Below are 20909 nucleotides of genomic sequence, written 5' to 3' on the forward strand. Positions count from 1 at the left end.
ACCCACCTCAAGATACCCCAGACACAAGCAGGAGCTCACCTCAAGATACCCCAGAAACAAGAAGGAGCCCACCTCAAGATACCCCAGACACAAGCAGGAGCCCACCTCAAGATACCCCAGACACAAGCAGGAGCCCACCTCAAGATACCCCAGACACAAGCAGAAGATACCCCAGTGGAGCCCAGTAGATTACACACACACACTGTCACTGACAAACACTCTCTCACACCCTCCCTGTTTCACACACACACTCTCTCATACACACAAATGATCACACACACACTCTCACACACTCTCACACCCTCCCTGTTTCTCTCACACACACACTCTCACACCCTACCTGTTTCTCACACACACATTCTCTCTCACTCACACAGTCTCACACCCTCCCAGATTCTCACACACACACTTTCTCTCTCATACACACAAACGATCACACACACTCTCTCACACCTTCCCAGTTTCTCTCCAATACACTCTCACCCTCCCAGTTTCTCTCACACACACACACTCTCACACAGACACACTCACCTGCTCATTCAGAAACTTGGTGAAGTCCTCCTTCGCCCTCTCGATGATGAGGAGAGTGTATTCCTTCAGAAACTTCTCTCGCTCAGAGCTCAGGAACTGTGAGAGCTCCTGGGAATCCTGTGGACTGACTTCACCCTGCACACGGGCCAGCAGATCTTCCTTCTTCTGTACCACAGTCCTCCTCATCCCCTGTGTGGTGTCATACATGATCGATCTCTGAGGAAACAGAGCACAGGGTCACTTTAGAGCAGAGGGCATCACACTACGCCCCCCAAACTGCTGATGGCTCCCCAGAAACAAGCAAGAGCCCACCCCGAGATACCCTAGACACAAGCAGGAGCCCACCTCAAGATACCCCAGACACAAGTAGGAGCCCACCTCAAGATACCCCAGACACAAGCAGGAGCCCACCTCAAGATACCCCAGAAACCAGCAAAAGACACCCCAGTGGGCCCAGTAGATTACACACACTGTCACTGACAAACACTCTCTCACACTCTCACACCCCCTACGTTTGTCACACACACACACACTCTCACACCCCGTTTGTCACACACACACTCTCGCACCCTCCCCGTTTGTCACACACACACACACTCTCACACCCTCTACGTTTCTCACACACACACACTCTCACCCTCTACGTTTCTCACACACACACACTCTCACCCTCCCAGTTTCTCTCATGCACACACACACTCTCACCCTCCCAGTTTCTCACACACCCTCTCTCGCACTCACACACTCACCTGCTCATTCAGAAAGTTGATGAATTCCTTCTTCGCTTTCTTGAAGATGAGGAGAGTGTATTCCTTCAGGAACTTCTCTCGCTCAGAGCTCAGGAACTGAGAGAGCTCCTGGTAATCCTGCTGACTGACTTCACCCTGCACACGGGCCAGCAGCTCTTTCTCCTTCTGCTCCACATTCCCCTTTATCCCCAGTGTGGTGTCGTGCATGATCGATCTCTGAGGAAACAGAGCACAGGGTCACTTTAGAACAGAGGGCATCACACTACGCCCCCCAAACTGCTCAGGGCTCCCCAGACACAAGCAGGAGTCCACCTCACGATACCCCAGAAACCAGCAGGAGACCACCTCAAGATACCCCAGACACAAGCAGGAGCTCACCTCAAGATACCCCAGACACAAGCAGAAGACACCCCAGTGGAGCCCAGTAGATTACACACACAATGTCACTGACAAACACTCTCTCACATTCACAACCCCTCCCGTTTCTCTCACACACACACTCTCACACCCTCCGTTTCTCACACACACTCACACCCTTCCTATTTCTCTCACACACACTCTCTCTTTTATACACACAAATGATGACACACACTCTCTCACACCTTACAAAGTTTCTCTCCCACATTCTCTCACACCCTTCCCATTTCTCACACAAACACACACACACTTTCACCCTCCCAGTTTCTCTCACACACACACACTCACCTGCTCATTCAGAAAGTCGTTGAATTCCTTCTTGATGATGAACTTCTCTCGCTCAGAGCTCAAGAACTGTGAGAGCTCCTGGAAATCCTGTGGACTGACTTCACCCTGCACACGGGCCAGCAGATCTTCCTCCTTCTGTACCACAGTCTTCCTCATCCCCAGTTTGCTGTTGTGCATGATCGATCTCTGAGGAAACAGAGCACAGGGTCACTTTAGAGCAGAGGGCATCGCCCCCAAAACTGCTCAGGGCTCCCCAGAAACAAGCAGGAGCCCACCTCAAGATACCCCAGACACAAGCAGGAGCCCACCTCAAGATACCCCAGACACAAGTAGGAGCCCACCTCAAGATACCCCAGACACAAGCAGGAGCCCACCTCAAGATACCCCAGAAACCAGCAGGAGCCCACCTCAAGATACCCCAGACACAAACAGAAGACACCCCAGTGTAGCCCAGTAGATTACACACACACTGTCACTGAGAAACACTCTCACACCCTCCCAGTTTCTCACACACACACACTCATTCAGAAAGTTGGTGAAGTCCTCCTTCGCCCTCTTGATGATGAGGAGATTGTATTCCTTCAGGAACTTCTCTCGCTCAGAGCTCCTGAGAGAGCTCCTGGGAATCCTGTGGACTGACTTCACCCTGCACACAGGCCAGCAGATCTTCCTCCTTCTGTACCACAGTCCTCCTCATCCCCTGTGTGAGGTCAGGCGCTCAAACACACACATATGTACACACACTCTCACACCCTAATACTTACATCCTTTGTCTCACACACACGCTCTTACCTGCTCATTCAGAAAGATGGTGAACTCCTGCTTCAGCTGCTGGATAGTGAGCATGTTGAGGGTATGGATGAGCTGGGGGAGGAAGCAAAGGGGTTAGAGATAGAACTGATATTGATATTAAAATATTCTGGAATCATAGACGCCCAGAAACATGTTTCAAGGAGTAATCTACCCTGACAGGCTGAAGGAACTCTTGAGTCTGAAGGGACTGTCCCACACTGACAGGCTGAAGGAACTGAGTCTCTTTAGTCTGAAGGGAGTGTCTCACACTGACAGGCTGAAGGAACTGAGTCTCTTCAGTCTGAAGGGAGTGTCCCACACTGACAGGCTGGAGGAACTGAGTCTCTTTAGTCTGAAGGGAGTGTCCAACACTGACAGGCTGGAGGAACTGAGTCTCTTTAGTCTGAGGGGAGTGTCCTATGCTGACAGGCTGGAGGAACTGTGTCTCCTTATTCTGAATGAACTGAAGACGGCAACAGAGAAAGGATTAAAAGATTTTCTGGGTCAGCAGGAAAGAGAGAGACTCACCTCTGCAGGAGAGGAAATTCTGTAGTTGCTTTTCAGAATCACATGTGCCATCTCCTACAGAGAAAATAATAAGGTAAGTGAGGCTTCACTGGGCTTAACTCTTTCTGTGACAATTCATTCTCAACAACTGACAGAAATCACATTAGAACAGCTGATGGCTGACATCACCCTGTACACACTGAATGACTTGTAGTTTACTGCACTGTACTGTGTTTCTACCATGATCTCACTGGGCTTTACTGCACTGTACTGGTTTCTATGCTGCTCTTTGAGGTGTTGTACCCTAGTGGTGTAGTGATGGATGTTGATTGGTTCAGTGAATAATGTCTTACCTTGAATTTCCCTGCCAGTGTCTTTCCTGTCACGGTTGACTGTGTCCTCTGCAGGACCTGGCCAATGTGGTTGATGAACTCTTTCAGGCAGTGCTGAAACTGTTCATCCATTTCTTAGAAACACACAACAAGGAAACAGATGAGTCAACTGAAGATCTTGAAGCTCTATAGTCTTGAACTTAGATTGGACTAATAGGGGATCTATTTTTCACAGCTCAACACCGCCTCCCTGTGGCTCCTCAGTGACACTGCTCTGGGAATGGAGCTGTCTGGTTTTTACCTCGCATGGTTCCTTGTTGGCTCCAAAGCAGTTTGTTCCCAGGTAAGGGCATAAGGTGACATCGTGGCCTCTTCTCCTTGAGGATCCTCAGAGCCTGCTTGTTTGTCCCGGACTTCTCCAGGCGCTGAAAGCACAGACAGACATGTCGACTCAGGAAAGGGGTAGGATGCCAGCCCTCTGTGTCTGAAACAATACAGCTCTCAGCCTGAAGGAACTGAGTCTCTTTAGTCTGAGTGGAGTGTCCCACACTGACAGGCAGGAGTAACTGAGTCTCTTTCGTCTGAAGGGAGTGTCCCACACTGACAGGCTGGAGGAACTGAGTCTCTTTTGTCTGAAGGGAGTGTCCCACACCGACAGGCTGGAGGAACTGAGTCTCTTCAGTCTGAAGGGAGTGTCCCACACTGACAGGCTGGAGGAACGGAGTCTCTTTAGTCTGTGGCCTGTAGTGGCCTGTAGGTGGCACTGTTGCAGCTCCTGATCAGTCTAGAGAATCAGTACCTAACTTTCTTTCTCAGTACAGGTCAGGGCTATATATATATAAGGTCCACAGTACTTCTCCTACCTGGATGATTCTCTCCAGGTGTTGGGATCCTCCAGATTGTCCAAATTCCTGAGTTTGTGTCCAGTCCCGCACCAGGAACTCAAATCCCTTTATTAGAGATTGAGAAAGATCTCATATTAGCTCACCTTAAAAAGTCATGAAATCTTATCTAGCTCTATGGAAGAGCCTCTGTCACCGTCCTATGGCGCAGCTCAAGTAATAACACGTGCTTGAGAATGATTGAAATCCTTCTTCTCCCAAGAGATTGATTAGCTTAGTCATACTCTGAGTGAATTCTGACTGCTGTTATGATGCCTGCAAATCTGCTTTCTTCCAAGTGGACACTGCATGCCTTAGTAAACTGGTATTGCTCATGAAATCCACCAGCTGCCTATGAGTCTGCCTACGAGTCTGCTACATACCCTCCATTACTTGTGTTTTATTTCAATCCTGTCTCTCCTCTCCCTGCCCTGTTGTCCTCAACATAATAACCTCTTCAAACCCTTATAAGACAATCAGACAGCACAGAAACCGCCCTGGTCAAAGTCCCTAACAATCTGTTTTTGGCTTCAGACTCTGTTTCTCTTCCTGTCTTTATACTTCTAGAGTTCAGTTCTGCTTTCGTCACTGTTAACCATGAGATCTTACTCTCTCGTGTTGAGCCTGTGTTTGCAGTTTCTCACACTGCTCCCAAATGGTTCAGGTCTTATCTGATGCTGGGGTCTTTACTATTCAGAATTGACCTGTATCTACGTGGTCAATTATTAAGATCACATGTTCTGACCTATCATGTCTACGCTGATGATGCTTAAAGCTATATCTGTACTAAGCCTGACACTGAAGTGGCTGTCTCTGCACTGACTGCATCTCTAATATAAAAGCCTGGATGACTTTAAATTTCCTTAGCTTAAACTACAACAAGACTGAAGTCATGCTGCTCAGCACCTGTGTACTACTATGGTAAAGCCAGTGTAGTAGCCCTATCTGTGGACAGCACTGTGGTGGAATTTCAATCAAAATTGAGGAATTTAGGAGTGACCCTAGCTTGACTTCCTGATCAGGTGCAAGTGATCACATTACTCCTATCCTGGAGTCCCTGCACTGGCTTCCTGTCAGGTTTCACATCAACTTCAAAATCCTCCTGCTCACCTATAAGGCTCTGCATGGCTTGGCACCTCAGTACCTGTCTGAACTATTATCGCCCTACTCCCCACCTCACAACCTTCGCTCTTCTAACTTTGCTCTCCTAACTGTCTCCCAAGCATGTCTACACTCCATGGGTGACAAGGCCTCTCCTGCTCTGTCCCAGAGCTCTGGAAATGTATCCCCAAGTACATCAGAGAATCACACTCCCTGAGCTCTTTCCAATCTAGAATCAAAACCTTTCTGTTCTGAAAGGCTTTTATTGAACCAATTACTTACTTTTACTTAATTAGTGACTACTGCTGCACCTCGAACCACCTGTCTTACATATTTTTGTTATTTTATATACTTTGGCATTTGCTTATAATTGTTTTCTAAAGATAAGAACTTTGAGATGATACTTTTAAAACATGCTACATAAAATAAAGTAGTTAAGGTGGGGGAGCTTCGTCAGCATGTGTAGGCTGCAAAGGAACAAGTAACAGGTTTATTCCCTGCTGAAAAGAGAAGAGAGAAAACAGAAACGTTTCTTCTCTTTTCAGCCTGGAATTAACCTATTTCTTGTTCCTTTACATAAAATAAAGTTTATTATAACATGTTTTTTTTACATGTCCAAGTAAGAGAGACATCACCTGGTTTGCAGGTGATAAAACAGATCTGATCTTTTTTGTGTTCACTGAAGAGTAAAGTTCGTACCTGAAAATGCTGCAGGTCAAAGGCGGCTCCCCCCTTTTGTACCACAAGATGCAGCAGCTGCAAACAGAGTAAACACAGGCCATCCATGTGTCAGAGGCAGGCAGAGACAGAGAGAGACAGCCATCGGTTCTCTTTATTAAAACTGTCTGTAATTGCAGAGTTAATTATCTCTGTTTTGGCAACAGTGTAATTTACCACTCATGGCAATAATCCTGAGACACAATTTGAACCTGTCAGACAGTCTGATAGAGACAAAGACACCCTTAAAAACAAAGATGGATGCACATATAAAACAAATACAAATACAAACACATACTGTAATGTACTGCAGACCCTGCATTGGGCAGAGTGGTGGCTCTGTGGCTAAGGATCTGCGCCTGTGACTGGGAGGTTGCCGGTTCAAATGCTGCAGCCAACAGAGAAATCCTACTCCGTTGGGCCCCTGAGCAAGGCCCTTAACCCCAGCTCTTCCAGCGGTGCTGCACAATGGCTGACCCTGTGCTCTGACCCCCAGCATCTCTCCCTGTCTGTGTCTGATAGAGAGCTAGCTGGAGTATGCAAAAAGGTGAATTCCTAATGCAAGAAACTGTATAGGGGCTAATAAAGCAATATTATCATTAACATTTTCATTATTGGGAAAGATGGGACTGGCCTACTCATATAGCTGTGTGAGGGAAACCAGGCAGCACAGAGCGTCACACACAACAGCACCTCGAGTCATGCAGTGCTGCGCTGATGCCACATGTCACCAGCAGGGGGCGAACTCACACCCCGGTCCACAGTCCCAGCTGAAGGACCTGTGATACCGAGAGTCTCCCGGTTTCAGCCCCCAGCTGCACCACAGCTCCCTTGCGCAGGTGCTGCGCGGCACATCGGGGGATAAGACCGCGGCCGAGCGCTGTACCTCCAGGTAGTCCAGGTCTGTTGTTGTCACATCAGAGGGAACGTTGAAGATCTGGGAGAGAGGACAGGGGGGGACACGTGAGCTCTCTGGGAGCAGTAAGGGGCTCACAGTCACCCCGGAAGGTGGGACAAGGCCCCACAATTCTCACCACGTGCGAGCTGAGAAAGACGCTCAGGGCACACAGCTTCACGCTCAGCTCCATCTCCCGCGACAGATCCACAGAGCCCTCAGTGTCCACCAGGAAGACAGCCAACTGGACAGAGGGGACAGAGACAGAGTGTTCAGAGCAGAGCTGCAGTGGTCATCTGTCCCCCCCCCCCTCCCCTCCAGTACCAAGACACAGCTGGAAGAGCTTTACAAAAAGGGTGGGGGTAGTGTGGAGCAAGCTGCCCAGCCAATGGTTCAATGACCTAAATCTTCCCACTCCTGAGCAGAGATCGGTTTCCGGTTTGTCACACAGATGCCCCGAGTGTGGACAAGGGGGTCCCAGGGGCTGGTGAGGGGCAGAAGAGCTCTTGTTCCTGCCTGTTCAAGATGCCTGCAGGGTCTGTGAATGACTGAGTTGGACCAGCACATGTCTGAGCCATCGAGTCGTACCCCCTACAACAGACAAATTCCCAGCTCGGACGGTGCTTGCCTTGCCCTTCTGCGTCTCCAGGAACAGAGGCTGGCTCCAGATGAACACACCCTTCGTCATGGTCTCAGTTCCAGACTGCCACTCGAACCCTCGCAGAGGCTCACTGTCACTCATCCTGTCCCACTCGTCCTGAGTTCACAAGAAAAGGAGCTTTCACAACCAGGGCCATAAGACCCTGCTTTACACAGAGAGTGGTGGGGGTGGGGTGTCAGGGCCATAAGACACTGCTTTACACAGAGAGTGGAGGGGGTGGGGTGCTCTCACCATGTTAGACAGTTTGCGCAGGAGGTAGTTGAGGAGGAAGGACTTGCCCTTCCTCCTCTCCCCGACAATAGACACCACGCAGACCGGAGTCTCCCTCACATCTGAGCACAGGAAGCACTGCTGAAGCACGTTCTCTTGGAACAGGAGGGAGCCGTCAGGCCTGACCTCAACCAGCTGAATGGGCCTGCCAGGGCCCTGGAGGTGGAACACATTTAAAACTGAGACCAGGAGGCATTTAACTTTACACAGAGGGTAGTGGGAGTGTGGAGCAGAGTGCTGATGCTCACTGGAAGGGCGCTTCTCTCTGATATTACCCTGGTAAGCGTGCTTGCCACTGCATGAGGATCACAGGTCAGTTAATGTCCACCCATCCCACGGTGTACACTGTGCACCTGCAACACCAGGTTTCCCCAGCAGGGTGGCGCAAGAGCATCTGGGTTTCAAAATGCCCCCTGTAGCCTGGTTGGCAGGCTGGTGGCGTCATGAAGAAGAGACCCAGCGTTCTATAAGCCAGCCTCTGTGTCACCCAGCAGAAAACAAAACCACAACTCACCTCCTCTCTCGTGAACTCGTGGTCACACTGGATAATTTCAGGCATGGAGGAACTGCCCAAGGAGCTGGAGCACTGAGGCTCAGACAGCAGGGGGCTCTCTACCTCCTCCTGCTCAGGCTCAGGAATCAGGGGGTCTAAAGACGTGCTGGAGCAGAGGAGAGAGAGACCGAGTCGCGATCAGAGCCACTCCAGAGCCAAAGACAGCACAGGACTTGAATGGCCGGACCGGCTGTCCTGGACCTGAGATGCATTTGAGTTTAAATCGTAATAGTACCTTCTCTCCCACAGGCTCTGAGAATCAGAATTGCCCATGACTGCTACTGTTCCAAGTCACAAAAATCCTGTTTAGACAAAGAAAAAACAGGAACAAGGACCAATTCAAGCATGATTGCATAAATAAATACACACACTGACAGATGAGAGCAGTGTAACACACAGTACTGATCACATACTGACAGATCAGATCAGTATAACAGTATTAATCACACACTGACAGCTCAGAGCAGGGTAACACACAGTAGCAATCACACACTGACAGATCAGAACAGGGTAACGCACAGTATCAATCACACACTGACAGCTCAGAGCAGGGTAACACAGAGTACTGATCAAACACTGATAGCTCAGAGCAGGGTAACACACTGTATCAATCACACACTGACAGATCAGGGCAGGGTAACAGTATCAATCACACACTGACAGATCAGAGCAGTGTAACACACAATATCAATGAACACACTGACAGATCAGAGCAGGGTAGCACACAGTATCAATCATACACTGACAGATCAGAGCAGGGTAAAACACAGTATCACTCACACACTGACAGCTCAGAGCAGGGTAACACACAGTATCAGTCACACACTGACAGCTCAGAGCAGTGTAACACAGTATCAGTCACACACTGACAGCTCAGAGCAGTGTAACACACAGTACTGATCAAACACTGATAGCTCAGAGCAGGGTAACACACAGTATCAATCACACACTGACAGTTCAGAGCAGGGTAACACACAGTATCAATCATACACTGACAGATCAGAGCAGGGTTAAACACAGTATCAGTCACACACTGACAGCTCAGAGCAGTGTAACTCACAGTACTGATCAAACACTGATAGCTCAGAGCAGGGTAACACACTGTATCAATCACACACTGACAGATCAGGGCAAGGTAACAGTATCAATCGCACACTGACAAATCAGAGCAGTGTAACACACAATATCAATCACACACTGACAGCTCAGAGCAGTGTAACACAGTATCAATCACACACTGACAGATCAGGGCAGGGTAACACACAGTATCAATCATACACTGACAGATCAGAGCAGGGTAAAACACAGTATCAGTCACACACTGACAGTTCAGAGCAGTGTAACACACAGTACTGATCAAACACTGATAGCTCAGAGCAGGGTAACACACAGTATCAATCACACACTGACAGATCAGAGCAGGGTAACACACAGTATCAATCACACACTGACAGCTCAGAGTAGGGTAACACATAGTATCAATCAGTGATATTGTATCTTATATTACCTGTTTCTGTCCTGGTTATTGTAAAAGGTGGCTCTATAAAATAATAAAATGTGGGGATTGAATATTTATACAAACTGACTTCAGTTTTTTTATTTTTCTTTAAATATTTCCTAACATAAAACAGTGTCACATTAAAATAATACATTTTGCATTTCAGTGCTTAGAAATATAAATATGACAGAGAACTCAATTTCAATGTAGGACTTGTAATTCAGTCAAATGCGAGAATTGGTCAAGGGTCTGAATACTTTTGAAAGGCCCTGTATATGTAGAAATCAATTCAGACTTGTTCATTCTTCATTCCTAGGCAGTATTTTCAATAACCCCTTGTAATAACTTTTTTTATTTCAAATCTCTACCTTCACAGTCACATCAGTGAATTTTAGCCTGAAGTTGTTGGTTTTTTTGGTCATTACTCACGGCAACACTGCATTAGAAAAAAAAAACCTTTAATTTCTACTTACATCTGCGACAAACCAGTCCAGGCTTTAGTCATGTGTGTAACCATTATGAAAAAAAATTTTTGAGAGTGTATTCACTTCCGAATATGTTTTCGTCAGATGCACTTTATTACGACTGTATAACACAATTAAAACACCTGAAAAGGGCTCCACAGCTGAAACGTTGTGTTTTCTTTCTTCTCTTTTCAGCAGGGAATAAACCTAATACTTCTTCCAAAGCATTTCACTGCCGACAATACCGCTGTATGCTATGCTGTTCGTGCATTGATCAATAAATAAACCTTGATTGATTGATTGATTTCAATTAGAACATGTCAATAAATATCGCAGTGGATGAATACAACCTTACCAGCTGCTCCAACACTCCTTGTGATTCCTGAAGACTCACAATACCTCTCAAATCCGTAACGTCTGGTGTCAGGTCATCGAGTCAGCCTCCTCCTCCCTCAGTTTGTTAATTCGGACATTAATTCACCCAATTCTCACGAGTCAGCTTCTGACTGGACACGTCTGTCTGGATCAACCACACTATTGACCGTAAAATCTCTGGGAGAACAAACTCCAACACAGGTGGGTAGAAGAAGATACTTTTTTTTTTACTCTGTTTTCTGTTGATAAGCTGCCATTTAATTCTTCTTGATGCTGGTGGAGCTGCTGTTCAACAACTTGCAAGCTCATGAACTAAGCACAGATTACAAGCAAGCTACTCGTACGGTTTTACAGAAACCGGTTTTACAGAAACCGGTTTTACTCAGCTCGGTTTTACAGGAAACTGTTGTACTCCGCTCGGTTTTACAGGAAGGCATGTGCGGAATGAAGCACAGAACAACAAAAACAACAACAGACGTCAAATCGAAAGGTCAAAGTCTTGTTTTTTTTTTAAATGAGATCGGAAAGTTTCAGATTAGTTTAAAACTTGGTCTGTGTCGTGTGTGTTTCTGACTGAGGGATTCTCTGTGATCTCCTCTCTCTCATTGTGTCTCCTGTCCCGTTGTGTGTGTTTATTTCTGAGGGATTCTCTGTGATCTCCTCTCTCTCACTGTGTCTCCTGTCCTCTTGTGTGTGTTTATTAGAGAGAAAGCCACCAGCAGCTAGGACAGGGCCTCACACCGCTGAGTGACTGAGTGGGATAGAAGAGCTGTCTGGGAAGGAGAGGTGTTCCTGACTAAACAACATCAACAACAACAGATGCTGTACAGAGACATCTGGACAGGTGGGTGATTGTGTGGGGACTCACTGGCCTCTCTCAGGACAGGAACTAGGGGATTTGTGTGGAGCTGGACTAGGCTGAAGCCTGGGTGGGGGGGGGACAGGATAGAGGTTGCTGGAGCATCAAAGTACAGGTGTATTCTGGGAAAGCTCAGCAGTCAAGCCCAGTGGAGAAGTGTTCTCCGAGCCACAGGCCAGGCAAGAGCCTTCAGTGTCTGGAGGAGTGGGGGTATCACCAGGCGAGATGGCAGCTACAGAGGATCTTATGAAGAGTGAAGAGGTGCAGGACCAAAGGTCTGTGGACCACAGTACAGAAGAAGTAACCCACAGAAATCACAGAGAGACGTGCTGCACGCTGAGCTTCCTTTTGTCTGAGAATGAAAGTGAAACAGGAGAGATGTGTGACAATTACAAGCCTGCTGTCTCGCATTCAGCTTTTTGTAGTTTACAATCTTATTGAAAGCCCTGCACTTGTCTAGTTTTTAAATGTAACCTTCCAGATGATTTCTGGGTTTTGATTTAATCTAAATCTGTTTGCATTTAACCCTTTATTGCACAATTATTTCTCTTATTTGACCACAGGTATCAATACACTTTATATTGCAACAAAAGACTTGTGCCTTTTGTGCTAGAATCTTGTGTTAAATGATTTCCTAGAAATACATTTTATTTGACTTTATTATAACTGTATGCATTATTCATACAAACATTAAACTGCAGAAGTAAAATGTGACTAAATAAGTTCAGTCAGCGAAGGCTCCACGGCCGAAACGTTGTGCTCTCTTCTTTTTTTATAGCGGGGAATGAACCTGTTACTTCTTCCCTTGCAGCCTACGCATGCTGACGCAGCTCCCCACCTGAATTAAAAGTTGGTGAATAAAGTGACTATGGCTGATGGAAATTGCAGGAACAAATGAAGGAGTATTTGTAAATAAGACATCTCACAATATTAAACATGCTAACAAAATATCAAAATATCACCAAATAAAAGCGTTCTCTCAGTGTTAGATGAAAGACCAGTGTCCCAGTTATCCCAGAGCAATCCCAGACAGCCTGAGTAAGGAGACTCTGCAGTCAGACTGGAGCACTGTCTCCCCTGCAGTCACACTGCCCTGTTGACACAACACACGACAACACAGTTTGGCAACTTCACCAGTAAAAAAAAAAGTGAAAGATTCTACACACCTTGTACTGAGAGAACAGGACTGTACACACACCTTATACTGGGAGAACTGGACTCTACACACACCTTATACTGAGAGATCTGGACTCTACACACACCTTATACTGAGAGATCTGGACTCTACACACACCCTGTACTGAGAGAACAGGACTGTACACACACACACCTTGTACTGAGAGAACAGGACTCTACACACACCTTGTACTGAGAGATCTGGACTCTACACACACCTTGTACTGAGAGAACAGGACTCTACACACACCTTGTACTGAGAGATCTGGACTCTACACACACACACCTTGTACTGAGAGATCTGGCTCTACACACACACCTTGTACTGAGAGATCTGGACTCTACACACACTGTAACGAACAGTTCTTTCCGGACCCTATGCGGACGACACAATCCGAAGAAGTGGGAAACACAGGGAAAAGGTCATGCAGGGATACGGGGCTGAAAACAGGGGGGCGTGTCCAAAGTGCGCTGGTGCACGGGGGAGGTGTGGCCGAGGCAAACAATCCAGAAGTAATCCATAGAGGGAATCGAAAAACACAAGAATAAGTCCATAGCCAGGTGACCCATCCAAACAAGGAATTAAAACCATGAACCGGGTCGGAACCGGTGGACAGGGAACGGGAACAGAGATTAAAACCTTAACGGGACCTTTTAAGGTGGGCTGGGAAAAGGGGTCAGGTGCACAGAATTAAGTCTAAAGTGTAAGGGCTGGACCACCCTTAAGGAGGGGGGACTATAATCGTGACACACACCTTGTACTAGGAGATATGGACTCTACACACACCTTGTACTGAGAGAACAGGACTCTACACACACACCTTGTATTGAGAGATCTGGACTCTACACACACCTTGACAACTGTAAGGAGGGAGCTACACACTACACATACTGTACTGAGAGAACAAGACCCTACACACACCTTACCTTGAACAGAGAGAGCAAACACACACTCAGTACTGGAAGAGCCGGACAAGCCAGTAATCAAATGAGTGTGGTGAGTCCACACTCAGCAGCACAAAGACACACTGCAGTGATTTAGTGAAACTGGGGTCCCATATCTCACCTTCGTCTTCCTCAGGGTGGAAAACCAGCCCATCCTTCCGCTCCTTCCATTTCAAACTGATTCTGTTCATCCCAGTGTGCCTGGACAGCAGCCCCCTCATCTGGACAGACAAGAAGAGCACAGACTGCCTGAGAGCAGGGCTGGATCTGGACTGGAGCACCAGCCAGCAATACTGATCCATCACCCTGAGTGTAACTAGTACAGTCTGTACACTGATCCAGTAATATTCACACAGCCCTGATCATTATAGATATATAATTCTCCACACTGTACACTGATCCAGTAATATTCACACAGTCCTGATCATTACAGATATATAATTCTCCACACTGTACACTGATCCAGTAATATTCAAACTGTCTTTATTATATAGATATATAATTCTACACACTGTACACTAGCCAACTCAATACACTCAGTGGGGTCTCTCTTAACCCAGGTTAGACATGAGTCCTGTGCAGACTCTGTCGCACTCCAGCACATAAAAGCCCTTTCGGGATTCCTGGCTCTGAAGGCTGGCAGCACCTATCTGGTTTAAGAGATATTCTCTCACTCCAGTGTCATTAGGGTTCATCCCTTTATCCAATTGGAGTCCCACACGCATCACCACTCTCCTCTTCTCTGTGGAGATAGAGACAGACAGGTAACCAGCCTCTCAGAATTACTGAAGCACTCTGATGCAGTTTATGATTCTGCAGTTGGCATCTGTGCCTGATCTGTGTCGAGACTGTTCGGATCCAGACCATTTGAAATGATGCAGGATTTAGATGCGTCTGAAAACCCCAGACTCCTGGGAATGATGGGAATTTTGGCGCTTAATTCCGCAACACATTTGTTCAGGGACTTAAGATCCAGCTCAGCATTATCAAAACCCCTGAGAAGTGGATAAGGGCACTTCTCATTGAGGAAGAAAACGTGAGAGAACAAGATAAATATGGCGACGTACAGATCAAGGAAGAAACATGCTTGATAGTTTATCTGCTTTCTGGCATCCAGACAACAAGGAGGGCTGAGGACCAGAGAGAGTCACGATCACCCCCTACAGTGACCAGCAGAGAACAAAAGCACTTGACCCAGAACCCAGAAACAGGAAACCATGAAAATACACAATGAGAGGAGACAGCAAATGGAGGGCATTGAATACAGTCGGAGCAGAGGGGTGTAAAACAGAACCCCTTTAATTAAAGGCCCTTCGAATGAAGGTTCTGAGACACAGAGGGGTGTAAAACAGAATCCAGACTCGTCAAATTCATTCCAACCGCTGTTGGAATCTCACGAACCTTCCGACACAGCGGTTGGAATGAATCTGACGAGTCTGGACCCTTTAGACTCTCAGGTTTTGGTTCCGACTTGTTTTCACAGAGGGCAGAGACGCTGCAGGGAGCTACTTCCTGCTAGAAACTGTGTTACAGTGAGTCGACACCGCGAGAGAGCAGAAGGCGGGAATATATGGTGTAAGGACGTGATCTGTGTAGTTAATAAAATAGTCAGAATAATAGAAGAACGGCTCTTTATTAAAATGCGCAGCATTTATGGCGACGAGAGATGAGTGCTTGACGAACTCGAAGCGAGCAGGACGCTGCACATTTTAGTTCTCTCGCCGGGTGGAAACGAACTCTTGAATTTTCAGACTGTTTTGTTGCGCCACGGAAGAGACGGCCGCCGCGTCGAGACGCTTTGCTCACGCCCAGCTTTCTCCACCGCTTCCACTGAACCTCGGAGCTCCGGATTTGGATACGGAATACAAGATATGGATGGAGAAAAGGGTACATATGACCAGACTGTAGCTGCCGTAGACGCTTCCTTTACACCGCGGAGAAGTGTGGTTTTGGAACTGTAATATTTGTAATATTTGGAGGAGTGTAGGCGGATCGCTGCCCTAATCATAATAACAAAACATTGTAATTGCAACTGTACTGATAGGTTATGAAAAGTTTTGGTGGTTGTTGTTGATAGGGTTTAAGTCATTACATAGGAGTTGAAATATACTGATGTCAGCAAGTAGCTGAGGGCTAGCCATGTTAAGTTATTGTTTGTTTTTATAGCGTTATGATCCTGATGTTAAGTGAAGCGCGCAGTAAGCGTTGCTTAGGTCAATTTTTGCAAAGGAAGCTCATTAGGACTACAAGAGGTAGTTATTCTTGTGTTGGTCCCTAACTCAAATGAAAAGAAAGGGGATGTGATATTTGTGTGCGTCAGCAGTGAAACTGCATGTTGATTGGTGGAGGGCTGAGCGGGAATAACGGTTGCTCAGGGTAACAGGCCAGAGTGGACGCAGGAGCTAACGGGCTCAAGACGACAGGACAGGAAGAGCTCTGCGGGTATCTTCTCCTGGGGGTCGGAGAGAAGGGCAGAGACGTACACAACACACGGACACCGGACGCGGAGGAGGCGAAGGTACCCGAAACCCATCATGACCGTTTTGAAGCGCACGTTCAGCCGAAAACGAACGTTACGTTTTGCTCGATATAGATTTCAAGAGAGAGTACGGGGAGCCGGCAAACCGGTCGGACAGTTTTGTGACAGAGCCGCGGCTCCCTGTGGAAGGACTGGAGTTACTCGGATAGTAAACGGGGGGTGGTAAGGGACCGCATCGTTTCCGGAGTACGTTCACCGACAGGGAAGAGAAAAGCCGTCGAGCGTCGGTTCGGAATTGACGCCAGACGGGGCCATAGGCGTCGTTGGGTCTCACGACTCGGCGCAAAACCCAGCCGAGAACGAGGGGCAGCAGCAGCAGCGCGCGCAGCCCGCGCGAGAGCGCAGGGACTCGCAGTTCAGCTGAGAAACCCGCCCGAGCAGGAGGCGCTAGACCGGAGTGGGGAGCCCAGTGCCACATAAGGCTCACGGCGAACAGGACGTTTGCCCGGCAGAAGGCAAGTGGCGCCTAACGTGTGGGGAAATTGAACCACTTTGCAAAAGCGAGCCGCTCCAGACGAGGGAAAGGGGTTTGGGGAAAAAGCCCGGAATCCGAAGACGTGGAGATGTGCGTCGACTCGGTGTGTCGCACGAAAAACCCGAGCTCCGCCATTGAACAGGTTTTGGTAGACATCAAAGGAAACGCACAAACGGTAATAAAGTTGAAGTTAGATACAGGTGCTCAGGTTAGCGTCGTTCCTCTGCTTGAATATGACAAGTTTAAAAGTGACGCTGTGCTGCAGCCCACGTCTCGCAGACTGTCAGGTTCTGGCGGATAGTAACTGGCTGTAAAAGGCGCATGCACCCTGAAATGCAAGTACAAGGACAGAGAAATGTGTCTGGACTTTTATATTGTAGACACTCATGCACCTCCAGTACTCGGACTAAAAGCATGTTTAGACATGGACCTTATTAAACTAGTCTTATCTGTGACCACCCCTCCCACTGAGACAAAGCCAATCTTACAAGATTTTGCAGATGTCTTTACAGGAATTGGGCTTTTTGCAGGTGAATGCACTATCCACCTCAAACCAAATGCACTTCCTGTAGTATACCCACCGAGACGCATACCTCATGCACTGCGGAGCCGTCTTAAGGAGGAGTCGCACAACATGGAGAAGTCCGGCATCATTGGCCGAGTCACAGAGCCAATGGAATGGGTTAATGCACTTGTGGTGGTGGAGAAACCTCGCACGGGTAAACTCCGAGTATGCCTTGATCCAAGGGATCTGAACAAGGCTTTCAAACGTCCACACTACCCCTTGCTGACGTTTGAGGACATTACACCAAAGTTGGCTGGAGCGCGCTATTTCAGTGTCCTGGATGCTACTGTAGGTCAGGTTATTGGGCTGTCAAGCTCACAGAAGAGTCATCAAAACTAACTACGTTCAACACGTTGTTTGGGCGCTACAGATTCCTACGCCTGCCCTTTGGGGTAATTTCAGCTCAAGACGAGTTTCAGCGGAAAATCCATGAGACATGTGAAGGACTCGAAGGCGTGACAGCGATTGTTGATGACATCTTGGTCTATGGGAGAACCAAGGAGGAACACGACAGGGACCTTCGCACTGTGCTACAACGGTCCCGATAGCGAGGAGTCCAACTCAACCCAGAGAAAAGCACGATCTGCGCCACTGAAGTCAGCTACTTGGGACATGTCCTCACCGTGGATGGATGAGTACAAGGTGTGTGTAGAGTCCTGTTCTCTCAGTACAAGGTGTGTGTAGAGTCCTGTTCTCTCAGTACAAGGTGTGTGTAGAGTCCAGATCTCTCAGTACAAGTTGTGTGTAGGGTCCAGATCTCTCAGTACAAGTTGTGTGTAGGGTCCTGTTCTCTCAGTACAAGGTGTGTCAAGAGTCCTGTTCTCTCAGTACAAGTTGTGTGTAGAGTCCTGTTCTCTCAGTACAAGGTGTGTGTAGAGTCCTGATCTCTCGGTACAAGGTGTGTGTAGAGTCCTGTTCTCTCGGTACAAGTTGTGTGTAGAGTCCAGATCTCTCGGTACAAGTTGTGTGTAGAGTCCAGATCTCTCGGTACAAGTTGTGTCAAGAGTCCTGTTCTCTCGGTACAAGTTGTGTGTAGGGTCCAGATCTCTCAGTACAAGGTGTGTGTAGAGTCCTGTTCTCTCAGTACAAGGTGTGTGTAGAGTCCAGTTCTCCCAGTATAAGGTGTGTGTACAGTCCAGCTCTCTCAGTATAATGTGTGTAGAATCTTTCACTTTTTTTTACTGGTGAAATTGCCAAGCTGTGTTGTTATGTGTCGTGTCCACAGGGGAGTGTGACTGCAGGGGAGACAGTGCTCCAGTCTGACTGCAGGGTCTCCTCACTCAGGCTGTCTGGGATTGCTCTGGGAATACTGGGACACTGGTCTTTCAATTTATACCAAGAGATTAGTCTCTTTTATTTTTTTTCATAGTTCCCAATATTATGAATGCAGATGTATATATATATATGCACCAGCTGTATGTTTTCTGTTTGACTAAATTGACTCAACAGGCTCGGCAGCATTTTAATTGCAGTTTGATTTTCTAGAAGAGACAATTAGTTTCAGAACTTAGACTTGAAATACAATTCTGACAGAGAGGACTTTGCTGCACAACAGCTTGAAGGCAGCAGTGTGAAAACATCAGATCTTAAACCAAGCCGTTGTTAGTATTGCTGTCTCGTGGCTCTGGTGCCTTGATTTCAGTTCTGGTCCTGGGGTGTTATCTGGGTGGAGTTTGCATGTTCTCCTGTGGTCATGTGGGCTTCTTCTGGGAGGATTGTGGGTAGAATGGAGTTGTAGTTTAGTGACGAAGCACAGAGATATTTCAAAGGTGATTGGAAATTGCTGGAGTCAGACTGAAAACCCACAGACACCTGAGATATGTAGTTTTTATTCATTTTAATCTCTGAAAGACACAATCATCCTGAAACATGAAGTACACAAAGAGTCCTGTCTGATCCCGAGTTCAAAAACCTGTCAGGCAGGCTTATAGGTCCTGCTAGCTGTAGGCCTAAGGAGACATTACACTCCACTAGTGAGGATTCATAACAACTGTAGACCTGGGGAGAGGTTACCCTGCACCAGTGAATTCTCAATTCACAACTGTAGACCTGAGAAGTTACCCTGCACCAGTGAAGTCTCACTTCACAACTGTAGATCTGGGGAGAAGTTACCCTGCACCAGTGAAGTCTCACTTCACAACTGTAGACCTGGGGAGAAGTTAGCCTGCACCAGTGAAGTCTCAATTCACAACTGTAGTGAAGTTGCCCTTTGCTAATGAACGCTCAATTAATGAAGGCCTGAGGAAAAAATAGCTAATTATTTCTTTGTTATAGGTGCTGTAGAGTCATATAAAGGACTCAAACCCACCTGACTGAGCAAAGTGTTTAAGGGCTTGTGCTGGTTTGAGTCTCTGTAACAGGGGAAGGAGAGAAATCCAGATGATTTCTGTTCCCACCACAGCAGGAGGGCTGCTGGACAGGGTTCATATCAAGGTCTGTAGGAGAACGTTGGGCACTGTGGACACAGAGAGGGAGTCATCTGCACCAATGGCCTCTAGTGCATATCCAGGAATTTCCTCATTACTGAAAACTCCACCTGGGGCTGTAGCGCCCCCTACTGTTCACCCTTCTGCACAGCACACAGTGGTTCCCTTGTCTGCACCCTGTACCTGTGGTCTCTAGTGAAGAAAAGACCCCTGAGGATAAAGAATGGATTCGATAGTCTCTCTGTGGGTCTGGCTCGGGGTTCGAGAGGGTGGGTGTCACTGTTCCGGCTTCTTCTTCGTGAAGAACTTGACGATGGCTGACAACGCCCCCACCCCCGCACTAGTTGCCACCCCAACCCCAACCTCCGCAGCAATAATGCCACCGACAATCAGGCCTCCGGCCACACCCGCAGTCGTGGTCAGCACAGTCGCGGTCACTATACAGCCCACCTTCACGCCAAACTCTATGTTGTAATTCTGCAGGAACTTCTTACGCTCAGCAGCCATAAACGCTTTATACTCTGTATACTCCTCGAAATACAGTTTGAATTCGATTTGATCCTGCACGCAGTCCAGCAGCTCCTTCTCCTTTCTCTCCACTGTCTCCTTCATCTTGTTTGGAAGTTTCAGCAGTACCTTTCCCTATGGAAAAGAGGGAGCAAGGTCACTTCAGTGCAAACGGTCGTCCCTACATCCTTTGACCTTCCCCCGGACACCTCAGAAATAAGCAAGTGGCTCCCCCGGGACACCCCAAAAACAAGCAGGTCTTTCTCTGCTTGATCTTTCTCTAAGGAAACAGGGCGCAAGGTCGTTTTACAGCAGAGGGCAGCACACTACGTCCTGAACTGCTCGGGGCTCACGTCAAGATACCCCAGACACAAGCAGAAGACACC

General features: G+C 47.6%; 2 protein-coding genes across 30 annotated transcripts in view; one reads left to right on the forward strand and one right to left on the reverse strand.

Moving 5' to 3' along the window:
* Positions 1–20909, forward strand: part of LOC148662626 (uncharacterized) — a 783119-nt gene that overhangs the window by 208608 nt on the left and 553602 nt on the right. The window lies entirely within an intron of this gene.
* The window catches only part of LOC148662628 (uncharacterized), a 224638-nt gene that overhangs the window by 172002 nt on the left and 31727 nt on the right, over positions 1–20909 (reverse strand). For all 29 annotated transcript variants that reach the window (XM_088632156.1, XM_088632160.1, XM_088632157.1 and 26 more), the window contains 3 exons: positions 1986–2171; positions 1281–1496; positions 532–747 (listed from right to left, as the gene is read on the reverse strand). In XM_088632156.1, coding sequence (XP_088488282.1) covers positions 532–747; positions 1281–1496; positions 1986–2171 — 618 coding nt within the window. The remainder of the gene's footprint in view (positions 1–531; positions 748–1280; positions 1497–1985; positions 2172–20909) is intronic.

This window comes from Lepisosteus platostomus, chromosome 5, assembly GCF_059453375.1.
Source record: "Lepisosteus platostomus isolate fLepPlt1 chromosome 5, fLepPlt1.hap1, whole genome shotgun sequence".
NCBI lineage: Eukaryota > Metazoa > Chordata > Actinopteri > Semionotiformes > Lepisosteidae > Lepisosteus > Lepisosteus platostomus.